At 42.2% G+C, this 19,497-nt stretch overlaps 1 protein-coding gene across 3 annotated transcripts in view; it reads left to right on the top strand.

Annotated features, from left to right (window-relative positions):
• Window positions 1-19,497, top strand: part of ACTN1 (actinin alpha 1) — a 238,339-nt gene that overhangs the window by 168,242 nt on the left and 50,600 nt on the right. For all 3 annotated transcript variants that reach the window (XM_086937047.1, XM_086937048.1, XM_086937049.1), the window contains exons 9-11: window positions 13,330-13,422; window positions 14,723-14,953; window positions 16,857-17,004. In XM_086937047.1, coding sequence (XP_086793173.1) covers window positions 13,330-13,422; window positions 14,723-14,953; window positions 16,857-17,004 — 472 coding nt within the window. The remainder of the gene's footprint in view (window positions 1-13,329; window positions 13,423-14,722; window positions 14,954-16,856; window positions 17,005-19,497) is intronic.

A 19,497-nucleotide genomic window follows, 5' to 3' on the forward strand; every position in this document is an offset into this window, starting at 1 on the left:
AGCGCATGCGTCCATTAAGGTTCACCTGGCGGCTATCTCGAGGTTCACCAGAACTGTCACAGGGCCTTCTCTGTGGTCCAGTCGGCTAGTCAAGCAATTCCTGAAGGGGCTCTACAGATCCTTTCCGAGGCCTCGGAAAGTCCCTCCTACATGGCAGCTTAATCTGGTACTCAACCAACTCATGCGTCATCCGTTTGAGCCCATTCATCGGGCATCTGTTAAACACATCTCATGGAAAACAGCGCTCTTGCTCGCTCTAACATCTGCCAGAAGGGTTAGCGAGCTGCAAGCTTTGTCCATTCAGGAACCATATATGCAATTCAGACAGGACAGGGTGATACTGAGACCAAACCCTAAATTCATTCCAAAAGTACCTTCGGACTTTCATCTCAATGAACCAATAGTCCTCCAGTCCTTCTTTGCCAACCCTTCAACAGCAGCGGAACGGTCGCTGCATTCTTTGGACCTTATGAGATGCCTGAAGTTCTACCTGGACTAGACTAAGGCTCTCAGGAAATCTTCACAACTGTTCGTGGCATACAGTAGACCGAGAATGGGCCTGCCTCTCACGAAGCAAAGCATCTCCAGATGGATCTCCTCTGCGATTTCATTCTGCCACGACAAGGCCGGCCGGCCTTTGAAAGATCATGTCACTGCTCATTCCACCAGGGCGATGTCCACGTCAGCAGCACTGTTCGCTGGAGTGCCGATCCTGGACATCTGCAGAGCGGCGACCTGGAAGTCACCGCACACTTTCTCCAGACACTACTGCCTGGATATCGAACTCCAGAAGGATGCGGCAGTGGGCCAGGCGGTGCTTCGCCATCTCTTTCAGTAAGGTGAGCCTTCCTATATCCCGCCATCCAGGTATGCACATTCTTGCTCTTGTGATATTCTATCTATGCTGTCTCCATGTTGTATGATATTATATGCATTATCTAACATGACGGCAGAGCAACTCTACTTTACAAATGTGCTACTATGATTGCTAGCTATTCTGATTCAGGCATGTGAATCTATGAAAGACACCCCTAATACTGGATAAGAAATGCGTTACTTACCTGTAACAGCAGTTATCCAGTATTGGTGTCTTTCATAGATTCACGTGCAACCCTCCCGCCTCCCCTGGAAGGACTCACTTCCCTCTCGGACTATATTATGCCAACCTAGCTGGGTGCGTACGAAAATATGAGGGACTGAGGCTCCTCCCAGGAAGGTTCTAGAGGGAGGTCGGAGCTGATTGGCTGACTGTGAGTTTGGTCCTTTTTACATAAGGACAAGGAAAGGCTACTAAGGGGAAGCCCTTAGGCCCTTTTTCTCTATGTATGTCTATAGGACATTACTTTTTTATGTACCGGAGGCTCCCGTCTCGACGACGGGGAATGATTCAGGCATGTGAATCTATGAAAGACACCAATACTGGATAACTGTTGTTACAGGTAAGTAACGCATTTCATGTAGGACAATAGCCAGTTACTTGGCATCTAATCAAACGTTTGGTTTTATTGATACAAATTAAAAGAATTCTGCTTATTCAGAGCTTCTAGACCAGATGCTTCAACTACACCACATCTACCAGATGTAAGCATCGTCCTAGAATATACTGGAACCACTGCACAAGTTCATATTCCATTCCATAGGAGTTCATGTATTGAACCACAAATGCAAAAGTGTACCAGTTTTTAAAAGGAGTATCCTTAAGTCACATGATAAATCTGCATGACCACTAGTTGAGGAGAAATAAGATGTCGTTTGATCTTAAATCTAAAATGTTAAGTTAAAGTTGATATCTTTTAAACACCAAAGGTAAATTCTTTGTTCTATAGAGAAAAATCTGAAAACATTAGACCATTCGCAAACTAAAAAGTGAAAGTCAGAGTTTAGTAGCTTTTAAACCTGAAGTGAACAGGATAAGGTGACTTTTAGTGTCACCGATGTGCCACTGGAACTCTGATGGAAAGGCACACTGCATCGCACAATAATAGCAGAGACTTTTAGAGGAAGATCTCAATTTGGCAGATGACGAATGTTTGATACCTATGTATTTGAGGAAAAATTCTCCAAAGTTTAAAAAAAGGCCTCTGTGCAACATACATTTAGGATTGAATTGCATATTCCTAAGGAATTGCTCAGGTAACTATTTAGCAGCTTACTGAGTTCATGATGAAACCTTTGGAGTTTTAATAGGATACTTGTTGAGGTTCATTGATGGAGCAGTTTGGAAGTACTTTGACTTCTGTCTTTCATGTGGAGGGAAACCAGGACTGGACTAGCTGTTCGACCATTTTAACACCGTCCCAGTGGCCACAGCCTAGCGGGCTGGCTTCGGAGCTGCATGAGCTGCTTTGACCCAACCATAAAGTTCCAGTGGCCATCCGTCAAGCTTATTTGTGATCTGTGCTTAAGGTTCGACTCTGCAAGGTTGCTTGGTACCCTTATCACCTCTCCATTGTATGCAATTAGACCATGGAAGGGAACCAAAGTATTGGCATCCATCTAGGAGAGCTAGTTAGTGAAAATAAAACCAATGTTTTAATCTGATTCAGTTATTGATAGGTGGTGGATACACCCACCGCATTACTGCTCCATGCACAGAACTTGTATCAAGAAAAATATTAAATTGTCAGTATATTCTGTTCTGTCTTTTTTTTCAATCCAAGAGGCGTGTTTGAAGGACTATGTAAGCAGATTCAATTCTTTTGGGAACATTTAGGATTATAGTTTCTGTTCTTATGCATATTTGAGTGTATTTACATCACACTGATTGACCCAGCTTCACATCTAATGAGGAGAGCACGCTAGTGCACTACAAGCATATTTCTCAGAGGAGATTGGAGCATAGAATTTTTGGGCTACAAGCTCTATAAAAGTGACATCTCTTAAGAGTAGTCTGTGAGTACATTCACCCATGTATGGTGGATGAAATCCAAATGTAGAACCTTGCAGACAAATAAGTTTTATGGTTTGGAGCATGGATTCTATAATTGAACTTGGAGGTCATTCATGAGATTGGACTTGAAATTCATGTAGCCAGATTTGGATTCGAGAGTCCAGACACTGAAATAAGATGGCTTTTTCTCGTTCGGAAGACTTGCAATGTTCAGTCCTCACTGATCTTAAAGATACTGTCTTCTGGTCTGAGTGAAATGCAAAAAGACGGTCCTTTTCAGAGCCACCTGTTCTGCTGTGAGATTTTGCACAGTGGGTCGGTGGCTACTGGCATAGCACATGTGATCTTTAAGATGCAGAGTGCTGTGGAGCTAATGTACTGTGAGAAAAAGCATGATTCTCACAAATTCCTGCCAGGAGTTTGTTTTATTAAATGTGTTTGCTTATCCAGAGGAAATTGAAATGTTTTGGAACTTCATTCTCGCATGGAAACTCGTGCATTCATGCAAATAAACCCACAAAAGTAGTCTTGAAAGCTAATTCAGGGAGTTCAGCTCTCACTACTGAGCATTGTGTGCAAACCTACAGGGAAAAAATTTGAGCCTCACCAGCCCTAACTCAGCCTTTCATTCTATTCTTTCTAGGTTGACAGATTGAGTGCCATTGAGTTAGGTGTCTTAACGCCTCTTGTTTACTCTTCAAGCATGTTGGCGACTAGGTAATAGCAAGTGCTATGTGAATGCAAGTATAATTCTTATTGACGCCAGTATTATATTGCTGGAAGGTTCCCTCGTGAATCGGCTACTCTGAAAAGCAAGAGTTTCTGTTGTCCAAAAGTCGGCAGGCAAGATCTGCTACGGAAGGTGATGTGTACATCCGCACCAGTGACTTATTTGGGTTCCAAATGCTTGAAATGGCAGCGGAATCTCGTCTATTCCACAGCTGCTTAAAAAGTATTTGAAGTTCCCTGCTAAATGTGTTTTCCCCCTACCATAACGTAATTTAAGTTCTATTTGAACTTTCTAAGCATTTTCTTTTTTTTTTTTTTCACTAGAACATTGAAGTTGTGTGGTTTTAGCCTGCCCCACAGCTTCCTTACTCACAAAGCATGTCAACCTTATTTCATTGATAAGCTCTAAACAGGGCAAAACGAATCTGTGATTGTTAAATTACTTTTAAAATTGTACTTCTTTGGCAAACAGAGCCGCTGGTAAATGAACCCCACCTTAGATTTGGCTGTTAGTTGTATGCATTACTTGGGATTTCTGAAGTGAGAAAGGTGGGAGTTTGCAGAGAAATTTTGCACACATGTGGATTCCACTTGTATAGATCCTGTGGTCAGAAACACTCTGGAGTTTGCACCTCTCAAAGAACACAAATATTTTTTCTTTTCTGCGATAGCATCCAGTGGATATTTTTAGTTTATTTACTTGCTGTAACATTCAAAGCCCATTTCTACAACAGATGAGGTTACTTGATTACTTTGTTTTGACAAATTATATTAAGTCTTTTAAAGTGATTAGTCAAACTTCACAAACCACGAAACATATCATCATTAAAGTGGCACCTTCTATGCTTTTTTTTTTTTTTTACATTCTTGTAAATAATTAACAAGGTTCAGCTTCTGGCAAGCCTCGTGCTCAAAAGGCGTGTAATTCATCTTGCTGCTTTACATTGCATATAGTGGTCGCTTCTTGGTGAGCGGGGTCTCGTGGGATTCTACGCAATATTCATCCACAAGCGTCCACTGTATTAAATATTAACCGAATGAGCATCGGTTTCTTCCGCCAAAGGCGAAACTGGATAAATATTGATTGCATTACTTCAGGTGCTAAATAAATGATGCAGACTCCAAAGTAATCTTGAAACCACCCTGCATGGACTTTTAAAGATGTCCTCCCTAATTGGATATTCTTTTCCACAGACAAAAGTACATGGTTAGAGTGTGGACTATGAAATAAGGTTGGGTGATATTCTTTGAAGAAATGCAATACCATTTTATCAAGAGTGTGCTGAGAGGCCCGGCCTCTAAGCACAGCTGAGAACTAAGATCCAACTTTGTCTAGAGGGAGAGTCCTAAGACAACCCAGAGCATCCACAGCAGGAGATTCTCGGAGGTGGTGAATATGCATTTGATTCACGTACGTAGCCCTCAGTCTCAAAAGGTTCCCCTGATGGCTGCGTCTTCGCCAAACTCTAGACCAGTGGAAGCTGCGGCCCACCCCTTCGAACTTGCCTTCTTCAATGAAATTCACTTTCTTCTCTCCTTAGGCCTACCCTCGCCTTGCTCTTCAAAGATTGCTTCTGTCTTTAAGGCAGAATATTGCTTTTGCACCCTTTCAGACTGCTTTCCTCCAGATTACCAGCCCACCTTTTGTTTAGCACCAACTTTCCATACGATTTTTTTTTTTATTCTTCCTGCACACTGTAACCAGACCAGTCCATTAGCTTTAAAACGGTGAAAGTTAAGCCTGCAAAGTAAAACAGAGCCAACCCACCTGCTAACTTAAGCTATCGCCTTATCCCCGCCATCCTTTTTTCTCCACATTCCTTGTTGGCCAAGTGTTTGATGGCATCTCCCAGTACCACTCACCAAGTCACCTCCGCTTTTCCTTGCAGTCAGTAGCACTGTACTTGTCCTCCTTCAGTACCTCGGCCCACCCACAGCTCTCACTTGCACATCATTATCTCGCATATTTCCTCCTCCTCTTTCAGCACATTTAAGACCCCTTTGTAACAGTGACCTCTCTAGAAGTGAACTGTGGGGGGAGGGTGCACACATTGGCCTACAGATAAATCTGCTAGGGTCATATTCAAAGGTCCTATGGCTTTGTAATACCCCTTGTAAACATCTCTACGCTGCACCCACCACACCCCCCATAAATCCTTCACAAGGATATTCCGTCACCTTGAATGTAGAAATTTGCTATACGCTTTGTGCGCCGCAAGCTCCTCTCCACGTTCATTAACTACACCACCACCCAATTTCATGATCTCAATATTTGCAGGATCCAGCCCGCGTCACTTTGCATTCAGCCAGCACCACTCCTGTGCACAATTGGATATCCCCAGTTACTATATCCTACTCAAGACTATCCTCAAATTTGTCACATTCCAAAGTCCAGCAATACTTCACCTTGCCAGTTCAGTAAATCCCTACTCTTGTAGATAAACTCCTTTCCCAGTGTATGTCCCCAATACCCCCAGTCAAACAGCTCAAAGGCCGACTAATCAACATCGCTACAGGTGCTAAAAAATATCTTGTGAAAGACCCAAATTCACTTGGCATTGAGAAATCCCATTCAGAAAGAGGATTTGTTTATCCTGGATGGGGGCATCACAATTTTGCAAATAATTAAGTTGTTTTAATGTGTGTGTGTTAGCTAAAAGGGGTGCAGTTGCAGGAGGGGGGGGGGGGGCTGGGGCAGGTGCCATTTTGAGCCCAGGGCCGGCCTGGTCTGCCATATATCTGATTTCACCTTTCCGCTCTCTGCATGGAGTCTCTGTAGCGCCTCCTGTGATGCATGCAGTGGAAATGTCCTCCCACTTTCTCTCTTGTGGTGTTGCGTAGTTCTGTGTCTGCTGCTGCTTCTGACTTGTACCCTTTCAACCTCTTCTTTTCCTTCTTTGCACAGATATTGTAGGCAACGTAAGGCCGGATGAGAAGGCCATAATGACCTATGTTTCATGTTACTACCACGCCTTCTCAGGTGCACAGAAGGTGAGATGTGTTCCCGACTGCACATTCCACTCTCGCCCACTAGTCCCACACCTGTGTCCATCCAGCCTAGAACCTAGACAGATCAACTAAAAGCTCCCATCATTCATATGTGTAATGGACGTTCTATTAATTATGCAGTTAGGTGTTAGCGCAGTGTGTCTCATCCAGCCATTACTTAACCGCTATTCTTTAGAATAAACTCTCAGCCTGCATAGGGAAAGTCCGGATCATTCTGCGAAATTTCACCCGGACTATTCCCGTCAACAGTGAACCTCGCCAGACCTAACTCACAGTTGTCTCTCCTAGGTCAACCCATTCCACAAGAATTTCTCCCAGACCGTTCCAGTTCACATTTGTCTTCCATGGGCCAATTCCTATCACAAGAAATGTTTTCATAAGGTTCTAATCCATAGTGTACTTTCCTAGTCCATTCATGATCACAGGAAGCTCTTTCAGATCACCCTTGGCCACCAGAAACTCCCCCAGACCATCCCTGGTGACTCTGAATCCTCTAAAAGTGTTCCTCACCACAGACAATCCTTTATCACAATTCGTTCTCCCTTCATCCATGGTCTGGTGACCCTCTCTGCACTTACTTCCTGGTTCTACTGTTCTCACCCAGGTCATGCTGTACTATAGTTCGATCCCACATACCATTCCCGACCACATGCTAGTTTTATTTCCGCCACTTTGAGAGCTCTGACTGTTCCATCACCGCTAACTCCTACTGTCCATTTTAAACTATTTGGAACTTCCCACTCCCTCCGGACTATTGCATTTGTGTCCACTCTTGGACATTCCAGTCCTATCCTATACTTTACTGGTGTAGTTACGTCAATAGTTTCTTTTTAATGCACCTTTCCCAACCACACTCTGCTCTCTGTGACATCTTCCCAGACTTTTCCTAACCATACTGTCCTTTCTAAGCCGACTTTTTCCCAAATGAATCCCAATCCTATTGCGCCCTTTGAGTCTTATGTCTAGAGGGGCTTCTTCCCAAAGCCTCCCAACTACGCTGAGCTTTCCTAGTTTCGGACTGTCAAGAGTGACCCCTTCCCTGATCATTCCCGACCACGATGAGCTACAAGACCAACCCTGACGCAAGTGGCTTTTCAGTGCCATCCCTAAATTCGCAGCGAGCTCACCTAGGTGATGCCTGTTATAAAAATAAAAAAGCGTTATTTCTTGGCTTTTCTTTCCCATCTTTGCAGGCTGTTTAATATATATATGTATACATCTTCTATAAAATGATGGTTGAGGGCTTTATAAGTTTGTGGAACACACAGTGTTAGAGAAAATGTATTTTGTAAGTCCTTTGGCAAAGTAATATTGTGCCTTTTTGTCTGGAAAAAGTCCCAGTGGAAAATTAGGCCTAAGTCAGAAGACCAGAGCTGGGCTGAAATGAATAGCACAGATTCCTGCAATACAAGAATAGACAAACCTATTGGGTAGTGTTGCGGTGTTTTGCTGCGCATGGAACGAATAGGTAGCAGGCATAATTTAATCACTTTTTCATCTGGGATGGGGATTTTGCAGATCAGTGCTTCTTTTACGTATACAGTTTACCCACACACAGATTTGTAGGACATACTCCTAATATGTGCCCATCTATTCCGGTGTTGTAAATCAGCTTTACAAATGTATGTGGTGTAGATGTCTTGATTTTCTTTGTGGCAGACAAGGACACTGGATCAAACCATCACATGGCTCCACAGTTCTCCAACAGAAAAGCAAGATTGCGATTTGGCCGCTTAGCTACAAGTGGGTCCTGCTGGTTGACCTCAACACCTGCAATCCACTTGTTCTGAGCCTGCCTCAGAAGCCTTTTAGAAACCTGGTTAGAAATAAGTTAATAACAACTAGTGAATGTGTTTTTTACGACAATAAATGAAGCCAAGCAGATTTTCCTTAATCACGTTGAAGAGCAAACTTTTACCAACTCGAACGTTAAAAAAATAATGCCTGAGTTTAGATGCATGCTGTTATTTAAAGCACCCCTAAATTGTTTTATCGGATACAGCAGATTTCTTAAGAGCCATTCTTAGATTGTTTTTTCAGAAAAAAAAAAAAAAAATGTAATACATTCTCTGAAATGTAAGGATTGTGAACAGGTGCGATTACATTTCATGAGCTGCAGCAGCAAGAAGGGCACATGATCTGTGATGCTGGTGAGCAGCTGTGAGCAGTAATCTAAAGTGCTCTTTCAAAAGTACAAACTTAATATGATCTGTTCAGAAAATAAATTCTGTACGCTTCAATGGTCTGATTTAATTGCTTTCAAAGAGCCTGGATATCTTACATGTCCACCTTAGAGGTATTTGATATGCCTTTCATAGATTTTGAAAATCCTAAATGCACAGGAGAAATGTACAGCTACATTGTAGGTGAAACAGTGTTGTGGCAAACACAGAATATTGTATGACCCATTCGTTTATCCCGCCCTCTTCCTGTTTGTTTGCCAAATGACCAACTTGGACCACGTTTAGCAGGACACCGATATCTTAATTTTGCAATTCTAGGTAGAGTGTATGAATGGAGGACCCCGTTGAGTGTGTAAAACTGCTGCTTTAGATACTACGCCTGCCTCATATTCTCGATGTTGCGCTCTGATAGTTGAGCGATGATGCTCCATGCTTGTGGTGCCGACACTCGCTCCCTGGATGAGGATTTTTTTCTCTGAAATGTGTTACTGTGTTTCTTTCCTTCTTAGATACTCTGGCTTCACTCTTCCTGGTGGCAGTCACATGATAAGCTTTGCACTTCTTTCCTTCTCTTACCTTAAAGGTACAGGCTCTGTCTGACCTGATGTGACGCGTGCATTGCTGTGCCGACTGCTTTTCCTCCTAAACCTTTTCAAATAAACATCTAACCCCTGGAACTTTGTGCAAACTTCTAACTGCTCTGATTCTGACAACACTAAACACTTCTAAGCATTTGCATGTGTTGATTTATTTACTTACATTTTTCTGAGCTAACTGTGTTGAACTAAGGGTTTATCAAATGTATTTTAATTGTTTCATCGGAAGAGCTGCAAGCTGCTGTTGTATCTGTTGCTTTACCATATGTTGATTAACAGTCAAACGTCAATGCAAGATTTGTGTCCGCTACAGTCTTGTAAAATCGGTAATGGTCACTTCTCCTCCAAGATGGCCACGCCCAGCCTGCAAGTCGCTCACCAATTTATATGTTGCCCTTACTGGAATCAGAACTCGGACATCAAAGAGCTAAATACCATCTGGATGAAAGAAAACTGAGCCTGTGTTAACAACATTTAAGCTTTACCAGAAATACTCTCCATACATTTTTATCAACCACCATATTGATACCAAATTAAAGTAAAATATGAAGTTCTTTTTTCCAGTGGAAGTGTGTCCTTAAAGTATCAAAACTGGACTAATCTGGGCTTGCCATTCCTACATCAAGATTTTCAATAACTTCAGCCAAAGTTGTGAAGGCAACATCTGGCCCCAATAGCTTGTCTCGTTCTGGCAGCACAGCTGGGTTATTGCAACATGCAATGTTTACCGCCTGTCCATAACCCCTTTGCGGAGTACAAAAGATGCAGGGCTTGGCTGCAAGAGCTGTGGTTAGTTTTGAGGCAAGGGCAGACTGATATCTGTTAGAATTAACTGTTGGATGCAATTCAGAAGACATCAAATTGTCCACAGATATGCCCCCGCAATATTCATTTATTTTTTTAAGTTCAAAATAAGCTTTATTGAAAGTTTTGAAAAAGTCATATAAACAATATTCATTTATATAGTAAAAAAGCCCATTGCTTTTTTTCTGTTCTGTCTGAGCACAAAGCCAGCAACGGTTGGAGTATAGCGCTTGTATCTCAAGCCGATCTGTGTTAACATCTTTCATATGAATGTCGGAGAAACCTGCTCATTTTTTCTTTTAGAAAAAGAACACAATCATCCCTTTTAGTGTACCCCTTAAATGACCCTGTGTTTACGTATTTTGTATTATGGCATATACCCCATAGGTGGTCTAACCATGCTTTAGTTTGAATAATACTGATAGGTGCAGTTATTGTGCGCTGATATCACGTCTTGCCCTCGCTTTGTTCATTTCACCAACGGATCTTCTTGCACCAATGAAAATCCCATTCCCTGACCACATTCACAGTAATATAACCACATCAGGAAACAGCCGGGTCCTTTTGGTATCACTTTATTGAAGCCCAATACTGAAATCTATTCAAGATAAATAAAGATGTAATGTTCAGTCCTTCTCAATGAGCTAGCAGAAGAATTAGAATTGCACTTGATAATCCAATTTACATGTTTATTCTATTGAGTCCTATATCAACTCTATGTACGTAGTGCCCTATACCGATACACGTTTTAGGTGCCCAACATGAGATTCTTTGAATATTCCTGATACAAACCTCCCTACTCTTGATACACATCCGCTTACTTTGTAATGTATCTCTAACATTAACAAAAATGGCTGCTTTATCTTATGATAGTCTGGCCCCCTCCAAAATAACAAATGTTCAAATTGCCAGTGAAATATTTGGGAGTGGTTTAAACAGTCTTACACTGGTAAGATTAATAAAATGGTGGAAGAATTAGAAGCGCCATAATTGTTTCTCCGAAGATAATTTTACATACTACAACAAAGTGTTCTTTTCCATTTTCACCCCTCTTTATTGATCTTGACAAGCAAGATCTAATAGTTCCAAAATGAAGGTTGTGGGTGGTTAATGGGCATCAAAATACTGTTCCTAACATATACATTGTTGGAGTCTGATTCGTTTCTTCATGACATCAAAGTCTGATGACGAAGACCAATTTCTTTTTTTTATTTTCCATTGCAAAGGCTCCATGTAAATTCCTCATTCAACCACTTAATGGGAAATCTCATGTTAGAGGTTTATTGTCTGTAAACAGCACCAAAGTATTATGAGATTATTCTCTGTGATCAGGTTATGCCTAGCTTTAGTGGAATAAATTTAGCAATATTAATGACAGTCTCCTCTCGCTAAGAAATTAATTCATCTGGTCCTATTTCATCATTTAAATTTTGCATCCTCAAAATTTACAAACAAGGAGACTGGCGGGAACAGCCCTTAGGCGTTTATGGATTAAATGTTTTTTCTGTCACTTAAGAGCTCCTAATGCCTTACTTTGGGTCTAGAGTTTGACAAGTTGCTGGCACTTACCAACTCCCTCTCCCCCCAGTGACACAAAATGTCTCTCACACTATGACCAGAAATTGATTGAAATGGTTTCCAAAAACTTCACTCTTTTGTAAATTCATACATGAAAATGATCATTATCTTTTTAAATGAACACTTTTAACAGGTGAATATACTTGTTGGCACGATTTGCAAAAGATAATGACATCTTAGTAAAAGGTATGCCAAATTACTTGCACAGAATTCTTTCCAAATCATTTCCCTAAAGTGTCCATAATTATTTAAAAACGATACATGGATTTAATTCCAAAACGTGTAAAGGCTTTGCTGTTAGACAGCGTTGATCAAAGAACGTGAACAGAACTCTTTATCAAGCACTTACGTCTAGTGAGCAAATACTTTGAAAACTTTCTGAAAAGTGTGCAGAAAGACTGTGGGCTGATGGATGGAATCTAGACTGCATTAGCTCGGTCTCTGATGATTTCTAGAGCAGTAGCCCAGATGGTTGTAGTTTTGTTGTTCAGACTTGTGTGTTTAAGGTGCACATTGGCATAGGTGTCACTTTTATGCAGTGGTGAAGATCACAAAAAGAAGCCCTTAGTTCTACTGATCTTGTGATCCTTTTGAAATCATTATTAAAACTCCAAACAGAATAGGCAACCATCAAGAGACTAGTTTTGAACCCTAGTGGGTAGGAGGAGTCCTCCGATACCTGCGCCGACTAAACTAACATGCACAAGAGCTTATTGGATACGTCTTCGGAGAGGAGTGCGTTGTCGGATACAGTTTTGCAGGAGGCCTGTCCCTGCCCTGTTCAATTTTCAGGTGTACACCAGAAGAGGCAAGCAGATAAGTCCTTGTACTGAACATTTGCATCTACTTTGGAAAGTTTTCTACCCTTTGTTTGCCCCAGTGTTTTATCTCTGCTTCTTTCCTCATTGAGATGGATCAATGAGACATTGGAGGTATCTTTCTTTTAAGACTTAAGAGCAGTTCAGTAGAGTAATAGCCAGTTGTTCTGTCATTTGCAGCTTCAAGGATCCTAGCATGGGGTGGTTGCCCAGAATCGAACTCTATTTAGAGATCGTATTGGGTTGGTTTAAAGGTAAGAAACCTCGGCTGAGGTACCATTCGCTTAAAGTTGCCCTTGATCGATCCATTGTTATTTCATGAAGCCAATTCCGATGGACAAATATCAGCCTTTACGTGACCTCAACTGATAGTTTGTGTGGAATGCACCTAACATGAGCCCATTTATATATTAACATAATAGTTACTCTTGGTGGTTCTCGTAAGTGCCAAGTTTGCGAGAGTTGTGAACTTTGAGATCCCAGCTTACCCTCTCCACATTGACAATGTCTTAACTAATTTACCTTGCTCTCTCTTCTCTTGTGCCTCAGAACATGGTCCCTGCCCAATACCTCACTCAGTAACCACTCAATACTACCGCCAATAGTCTCCACTCCTGTCCTACCTCCTTTCTTGCAAGATACGTTACATTAGACGATCAGTCTGCCTTGCGTTGAGGGACCCACGTTGCAATGACTCTGGTTTCTCTCTTTCCCCTCTGCAGGCTGAAACGGCAGCCAACCGCATCTGCAAGGTGCTGGCGGTCAACCAGGAGAACGAGCAGCTCATGGAAGACTACGAAAAGCTGGCCAGTGACGTAAGTGTTACCAGTACGCGCGAGCGCTGTCGGCTGTTTTTATTCTAAAGAGACCGCCACATTTGTTTGAACATTTCTTGTCTGGTGCGCCACTACCCAACAGAGCGGTCAGCTCTAGCTTGGGCTAATTCTGAGGGCGTACACCGGAGGTTTTATTTTGTTCCAGAGTATTTGCTACCACAAACCTGATTCCCACACAGTGGGGTAGTGGCATATTTTTAAAAGAAGGCAAACATGTGAGACCAGTAGAGTGACAGTTGCCACGAAGGGCCAGTGCTACAAGTCTTTTTTTTTTTTTTCAAGTTCTAAACCTTCCAATTTGCTACATCAAGAATTTGCGACTGTAAAAAAAGAAATTTCCTATGTACTAAATGCATTTTCTTATGTTCGGAAAAGATTTTCCTAATCGTTAAATGGGTTTAAAAATTAGTACTGCGCGCTTTGGAATCCTGAAGAAAGCATCAGGGGGAGTCTGCTCTTACCAAAGGTTTTCCAAATGGTAAATCTTCTTTTTTTTTTTTTTTTTTTTTTTTTTTTTAAAGCAGCTCCTTTTCCTTTAAGAAACTCAAGCTGGTTTAGGAAAATCCATTGTGAAACGCTTTAAGGGTTTGGTGGTCTTCTGTCTCTTGCAGGCCACACTCCCCGTGAAGGTAGTTAATCAGAAGGAGTGACCGTTTGTGCCCTGCCTGGTGACTAATAATTTGGCAGGTCACTCTGCAACTGTCCTTGATTCCTTATTTTGCCAACAAACCTATTGGTACATAGATTGGTTTGCAAAATAAATTGTTGGCACCCAAAATTTGGTGCGCAATTTGCTGCCACTTTTTGTTACCAGAACAGTTGCAGATCTGGCCCCAAGTTTCCAGTCCTGGGACTTCACATAATTCCCTGATGCACTAAGGAAGTTGTAGCCTCAGTTCACTTGAGGTGGGATGACTTGCCACTTTACAGTTGTGTGTAAAGGAAAATCTCAAACTGTATCCCAGGGACTTGAAGTGAAATGCTGTCGCTATAGGTGGGGCTACATAAAAACAGGAGGGGCGCACTAGGGCTGAAGGCTAGCGCAGGAAGTCTGTTTATGATTGCTCAGGTGGCGGGTTCAAAAGAAAAAAAAAACTTGTTTAGAAACTTTCTGGTCTGGTTTTTTAGCACGTGGCCAAGTTGTGGTGTTAGTCAAGGCCCTTCAGAGGTCAGTGGAAGAAATGCTGCTCTCAAAATGGTCCAAGTTATTCAGTATTGTGCATTCAAGTGTATTGTTCTAGACTTCACTTCTCTACGCGCCCTGTCTTTCGATTCACAGCTACTGGAGTGGATCAGACGCACCATCCCCTGGCTGGAGAACCGGGCGCCCGAGAACACCATGCAGGCCATGCAGCAGAAGCTGGAGGACTTCCGGGACTACCGCCGCCTCCACAAGCCCCCCAAGGTCCAAGAGAAGTGCCAGCTAGAGATCAACTTCAACACCCTGCAGACCAAGCTGCGGCTCAGCAACAGGCCGGCCTTCATGCCCTCCGAGGGGAAGATGGTGTCGGTAAGCAGGAGAGGGCAGTGGTGTCGCACAGTACGACATGGTGGCTCAGCTATTTCCAGTGCTGCTCTGGGCTTTATTAGTTGCTCTATTCCCTCATACGGGGCACCAATGTATGTGCAAATGTCTGGAAAGTGTATGCCGGAGGCTATCGCATGTTGTGGCTAGCAGCTGTTGACGTCAGTTAAGGTTAGCCATGGACAGCTGCTGTTGCTGCTAACTCTAGGGTGCCCCGAGCAGTCCTCTTGCTAAGCTACGTATAATTTGTCTGCTCTTCGCTGTTCGCCTTTATCTAGCTCTTAAGCAGCAAATAAGGGCCTATTGTGAGAAACACGGTATCAGTCCTGTTATTACACCCAGTATCAAAGGGTAATTGATGTCATCGCACTACAAAATTGAAAAAGATTTACTGCCATGGAGGCTCTTTTGGGGTCGATTTCTCTTGTGTTGTCCATTTTCCCCTGCATGCGAATCCCCAGCCTTTTCGCTTTACTCCTCCATCATTAAGTTGGCTGAGTGCTGGTTCTGGGTATATGTGTTTAAGTGCCAAGACACAAGTTATTTTATTGCATGAATCCCTTCTAGATTCGCATCCATTGCATGACAGTAAGCACCCTCCATACATCTGGTGTAGCCACATTTTTGGCAATAACTGAAATGAGTCAAATTTTGGGAAAGATGCTCATAGCATTTGAGTGATGCCTGTTACGCGGTGCATTGGCCAGCTCTGACTGTAATATTCAAAGAGGCGATTGCTTAGTCTGGAGTGGATCTGGTTGTATGTTATTTAATCGCCTTTGATTTAACCTATGACGAAACTCCTCAGGGTACATTTTCTCACAATACTGGAGAGTTGGGGGGGGGTTGTATGTTGACATAGAGTTCCAGTCCTTCCAATTTATGAAGTCTAAGATGAAAAGTAACACATTTCATTCAGTGTAAAGATCAGTAACTAATGTTTCCTCAATTAAGGCGCCCTCCCCCACTACTACCAAGAGAGCCACCTTTAATGTGGATCCTTCCTCTATTTGTACAACCACTAATGATGCTGATAGTACCATCCGATGTACGCCGACTCCTATACTCAGTACTTTTAGTACCGATATCAATGTAGTAGGACAATAATAATCTAGAACGAGTAGAAAAACTCTCCTATGTCTAGAACTGCCACTAGTTCTTCTGAAGGGGTGATGGTGTGCAGTGAAAGGTCTGGAATGGGGTTACTCCCGCCTCTGTTGCATTCTTAAAATAGCTGCTTATTGTTACTCAGGTGTTTTTGGCTGTTTTGTGCTTGCTAAAAATAAGTTAAGCCAGTTATGTTCTTACTCCTTGTGTGTTTCTGTAAGTGATGGATGATTGCACAGCAGTGCATATGTTAGACAAAATGAAAATGCTGTGTCCTTATTTATCAATTGCAAGTACATTTATTTCCCTAGGAGCTTATATTACTGGAAAACTTCAAGCGAGGGCTGTTCCATCTCCAGACACAATAGAAGGCCTTGGCCTCACTTTCTGCTCTCCCTGTTGGCAGAACAGCTGAGGTTTTTAAGCTCCTATAGCAGAGAGCTCTTTGGTCAGGTCAAAATAGTTTTTCTTCTACATCCAAGGTACCTGGTGTATGTCTTGAACAGCTGGATCCTGTCTGGATTTTAGAGATAACTACAGATACATTTACTTTCAATGAAGCTAAATGTGGCATGTTTCATACTCTGTGGTTATCCTACAAATTGGGCTTGGATCTTGTTCTCCTGTTCCAACTTTGGACTCTCCTAATATACTGTACCTTACTAGCCCTGGGCATGTGTGCTCTGCCTGCGAGTTGGTCCCTGGAGGGGCGTCGCTTGGAAAGGGCTCCTTGGCCATGTCCAGTCGATTCATCCCTCTTATCTGCTCTTTCTCTCTATAGGACATAAACAACGCATGGGGAGGCCTGGAGCATGCCGAGAAGGGCTACGAGGAGTGGATGCTGAGTGAAATACGCCGGCTAGAGAGATTGGACCACTTGGCCGAAAAGTTCAGGCAGAAGGCTAACATCCATGAAGCGTGGACCGATGGTAAGTCCAGCTCCAATGCTCCTTTCAGCCGTCAAAACATGGATTGGGAGCAGCGCAGGAAGCACCACCAGCTATAAACGGAGCTGATGCTGTTAAGCAGAAAGGCTCCACCTCTGACCTATTCTTAGCGAGCAAAGATGACCCATTACAGCCATTCTTTGTATCACTGGAGATTCCAAATGCCGGTGACCTGCCCACACATAGCCCGACACTTTGTTCGATGTATCTGATAGTCGGAGAGAGATGGATCACAAGACAGTAGAGTTACTCATCAACAGCGACCACAGGGAGCTGGCGGAGACCAATAAATCTCTCTCTGGGAGCTGCAAAGGCGTGTATGAAGGGTGGGAGCGTCCCAAGAAAACGTGGAGGATATGGAGATCTTTGTTAACATAGTAGGGTCTGGATTATCTTGGAGATATCCAAGGGATATGTAAGAAATTTAGCAAAAAGATGCTGATCCTGCAAGACAAAGGAGATTAAGGCAGCAGATATGCTATTAGCAACCTGGCCTGTGTAATATTCAAGACTTCTTCCCACATGGAAGAAACTGTAATGTTCTTGTCTGATATCTGTATATATTTTAGTGTTACTCTTGTTCCAGTGAGCTGGAATATTATTCTGTGGTTTACATAAAACAAAAACAGATGTTTAGAAAAAATAAAAGGATTGATGAAAGTCCAGAATCCTGCTGGGGAAGGGTTCAATAAACATGAGAAGCAGACTCACCTCTGTCGTACCCTGAAGTTATTGCATAGGCTTCCTATTAGGAAAATAGTTTCTGCATATAACATTATGGTTTCACTGCCCCCTTTGAACCTTTAAACCTGTCAAGGAGAGTTACCATGGGAGGCCCATACCTGGCAGGGTTGGGCTCAAATATCTGGAATTAACTCCCTGAAGAACGGAGGCATGAGCCCAGAATAATTGCACAGGAGTTTTAAAAGGGGTCTATCCTTTACTTTGCTCCCCTTTAATTTGCCCGACATTTACTTGCCCGCAATTTCTTCAACTGCATTTTACTGAGTTGATTTTCTGAGGAACCATCATTTTGCCGAAACCATTATGTAAAGGTGGAAACAAACGTTAATGGTTAGTAGAATGTAGTTTTAGGGCTATTATTAGATAATTGATGGTGTAATTTTGTTTAGGTTATAGGAATTGGAACTATAATGAATTGAAAACTACATTTAATTTAATCAAGTGTTAATGTACCTTTTATTAGATTTCATATTTTTAATTTCAAATCCTTCAATAATATTTACAATTTGGTTTAGGTTTATGGTTAGTATTCGAAGGATTAAATATTTAAATGGAAATGCATTTTCAATACAAAAGACGGTTAACATTAGAATAAGATGCATGCTTTAATTTAGGGTTATGATAAGAATTAATTTAATACAACATAAGTTATTTTGAGTTAAACAATTTAAATAGAATTACTAATAGGGTTAACGACGCAGTAGAATGTCAATATGGTGTTCATTTTTTTATTTAATTAAATAGATGGATAATAAGGTTAGCATTAAGATGTATTAATTGATAAAAAAAATAGTTTTGATGTGATTGGGTTAGTGATGGAATCGGGTACAGGATTATTTCAATTAATTAGAAAAAACATACAATTTAATGTTAATGGTATTCAATGTTTAATTAAAAATTATTAAGGAAATGGTATGCATGATTCTGAAGTTTGGGGATAGGAGACGAAGTAAAAGGAACAAAGTAAAGGTCATTTCAATGATTTGGATAGTCGGGCAGTAAAATGTACCAGAGGTAAAGGTGGGCAAATATAGGTGGTAGGAGTAAACATGCAGTTGTAAACACCTTTTGATTCAGCTATGTTGGTTGTTGGTGAGTAATTAAAGGCAGTAAAGGTGTCGCTGTATTATGCATGGAGGTCCAGCCCCAGCCGCCTAAATCTATAGGTGATGTATGTGGTATTGTGTGATGCAAATGGTCTTGCCTTGTCATCCTCTATCTAAAGAGTCTACATGTAAAGCTCAGTCCATCTATAGGCAATCATTGTATCTTTGTGTCCGGGTTAAGATCCGGCGGACGATCAAAGTGCCTTTGTGCATTACATCTCAATCTATAGGAGATTGTTATGGTTTTATGCCCTGCACATAAGCTCAGCTCCAGCTGTCTCAGCGCCTATGTGATTGGTCTGCTTGTGCATTGCTTCTGTGCACAGCTCCCAGTCTGTGACCTGCGTGTCGGTTCTGCTCCAGCCACCTTCATCTGTGGGTGCTCAATGTCTTTCTTTCTTGCATAGAGTTACTGCCCTAGCTGCCTCAGTCTATAGGTGGCTGATGCATTTTGTGCTGCCTGTAGGTCCTGTCCTCCGAGTAGAAGCAATAAATAGATCTCTGTGACGGGTCCTCTCCAGTTGCCGCGTCTCAAGGCGATCAGTGGATCTAACTCTCTGCAATCTGTCTGCTTGCAGCGCCGGGACGCCCCTTGGCTGGGGCAGCCGCGCGCTATACAAATCAC

This window comes from Lissotriton vulgaris, chromosome 9 (genome assembly GCF_964263255.1).
Source record: "Lissotriton vulgaris chromosome 9, aLisVul1.2, whole genome shotgun sequence".
NCBI classification, from domain to species: domain Eukaryota; kingdom Metazoa; phylum Chordata; class Amphibia; order Caudata; family Salamandridae; genus Lissotriton; species Lissotriton vulgaris.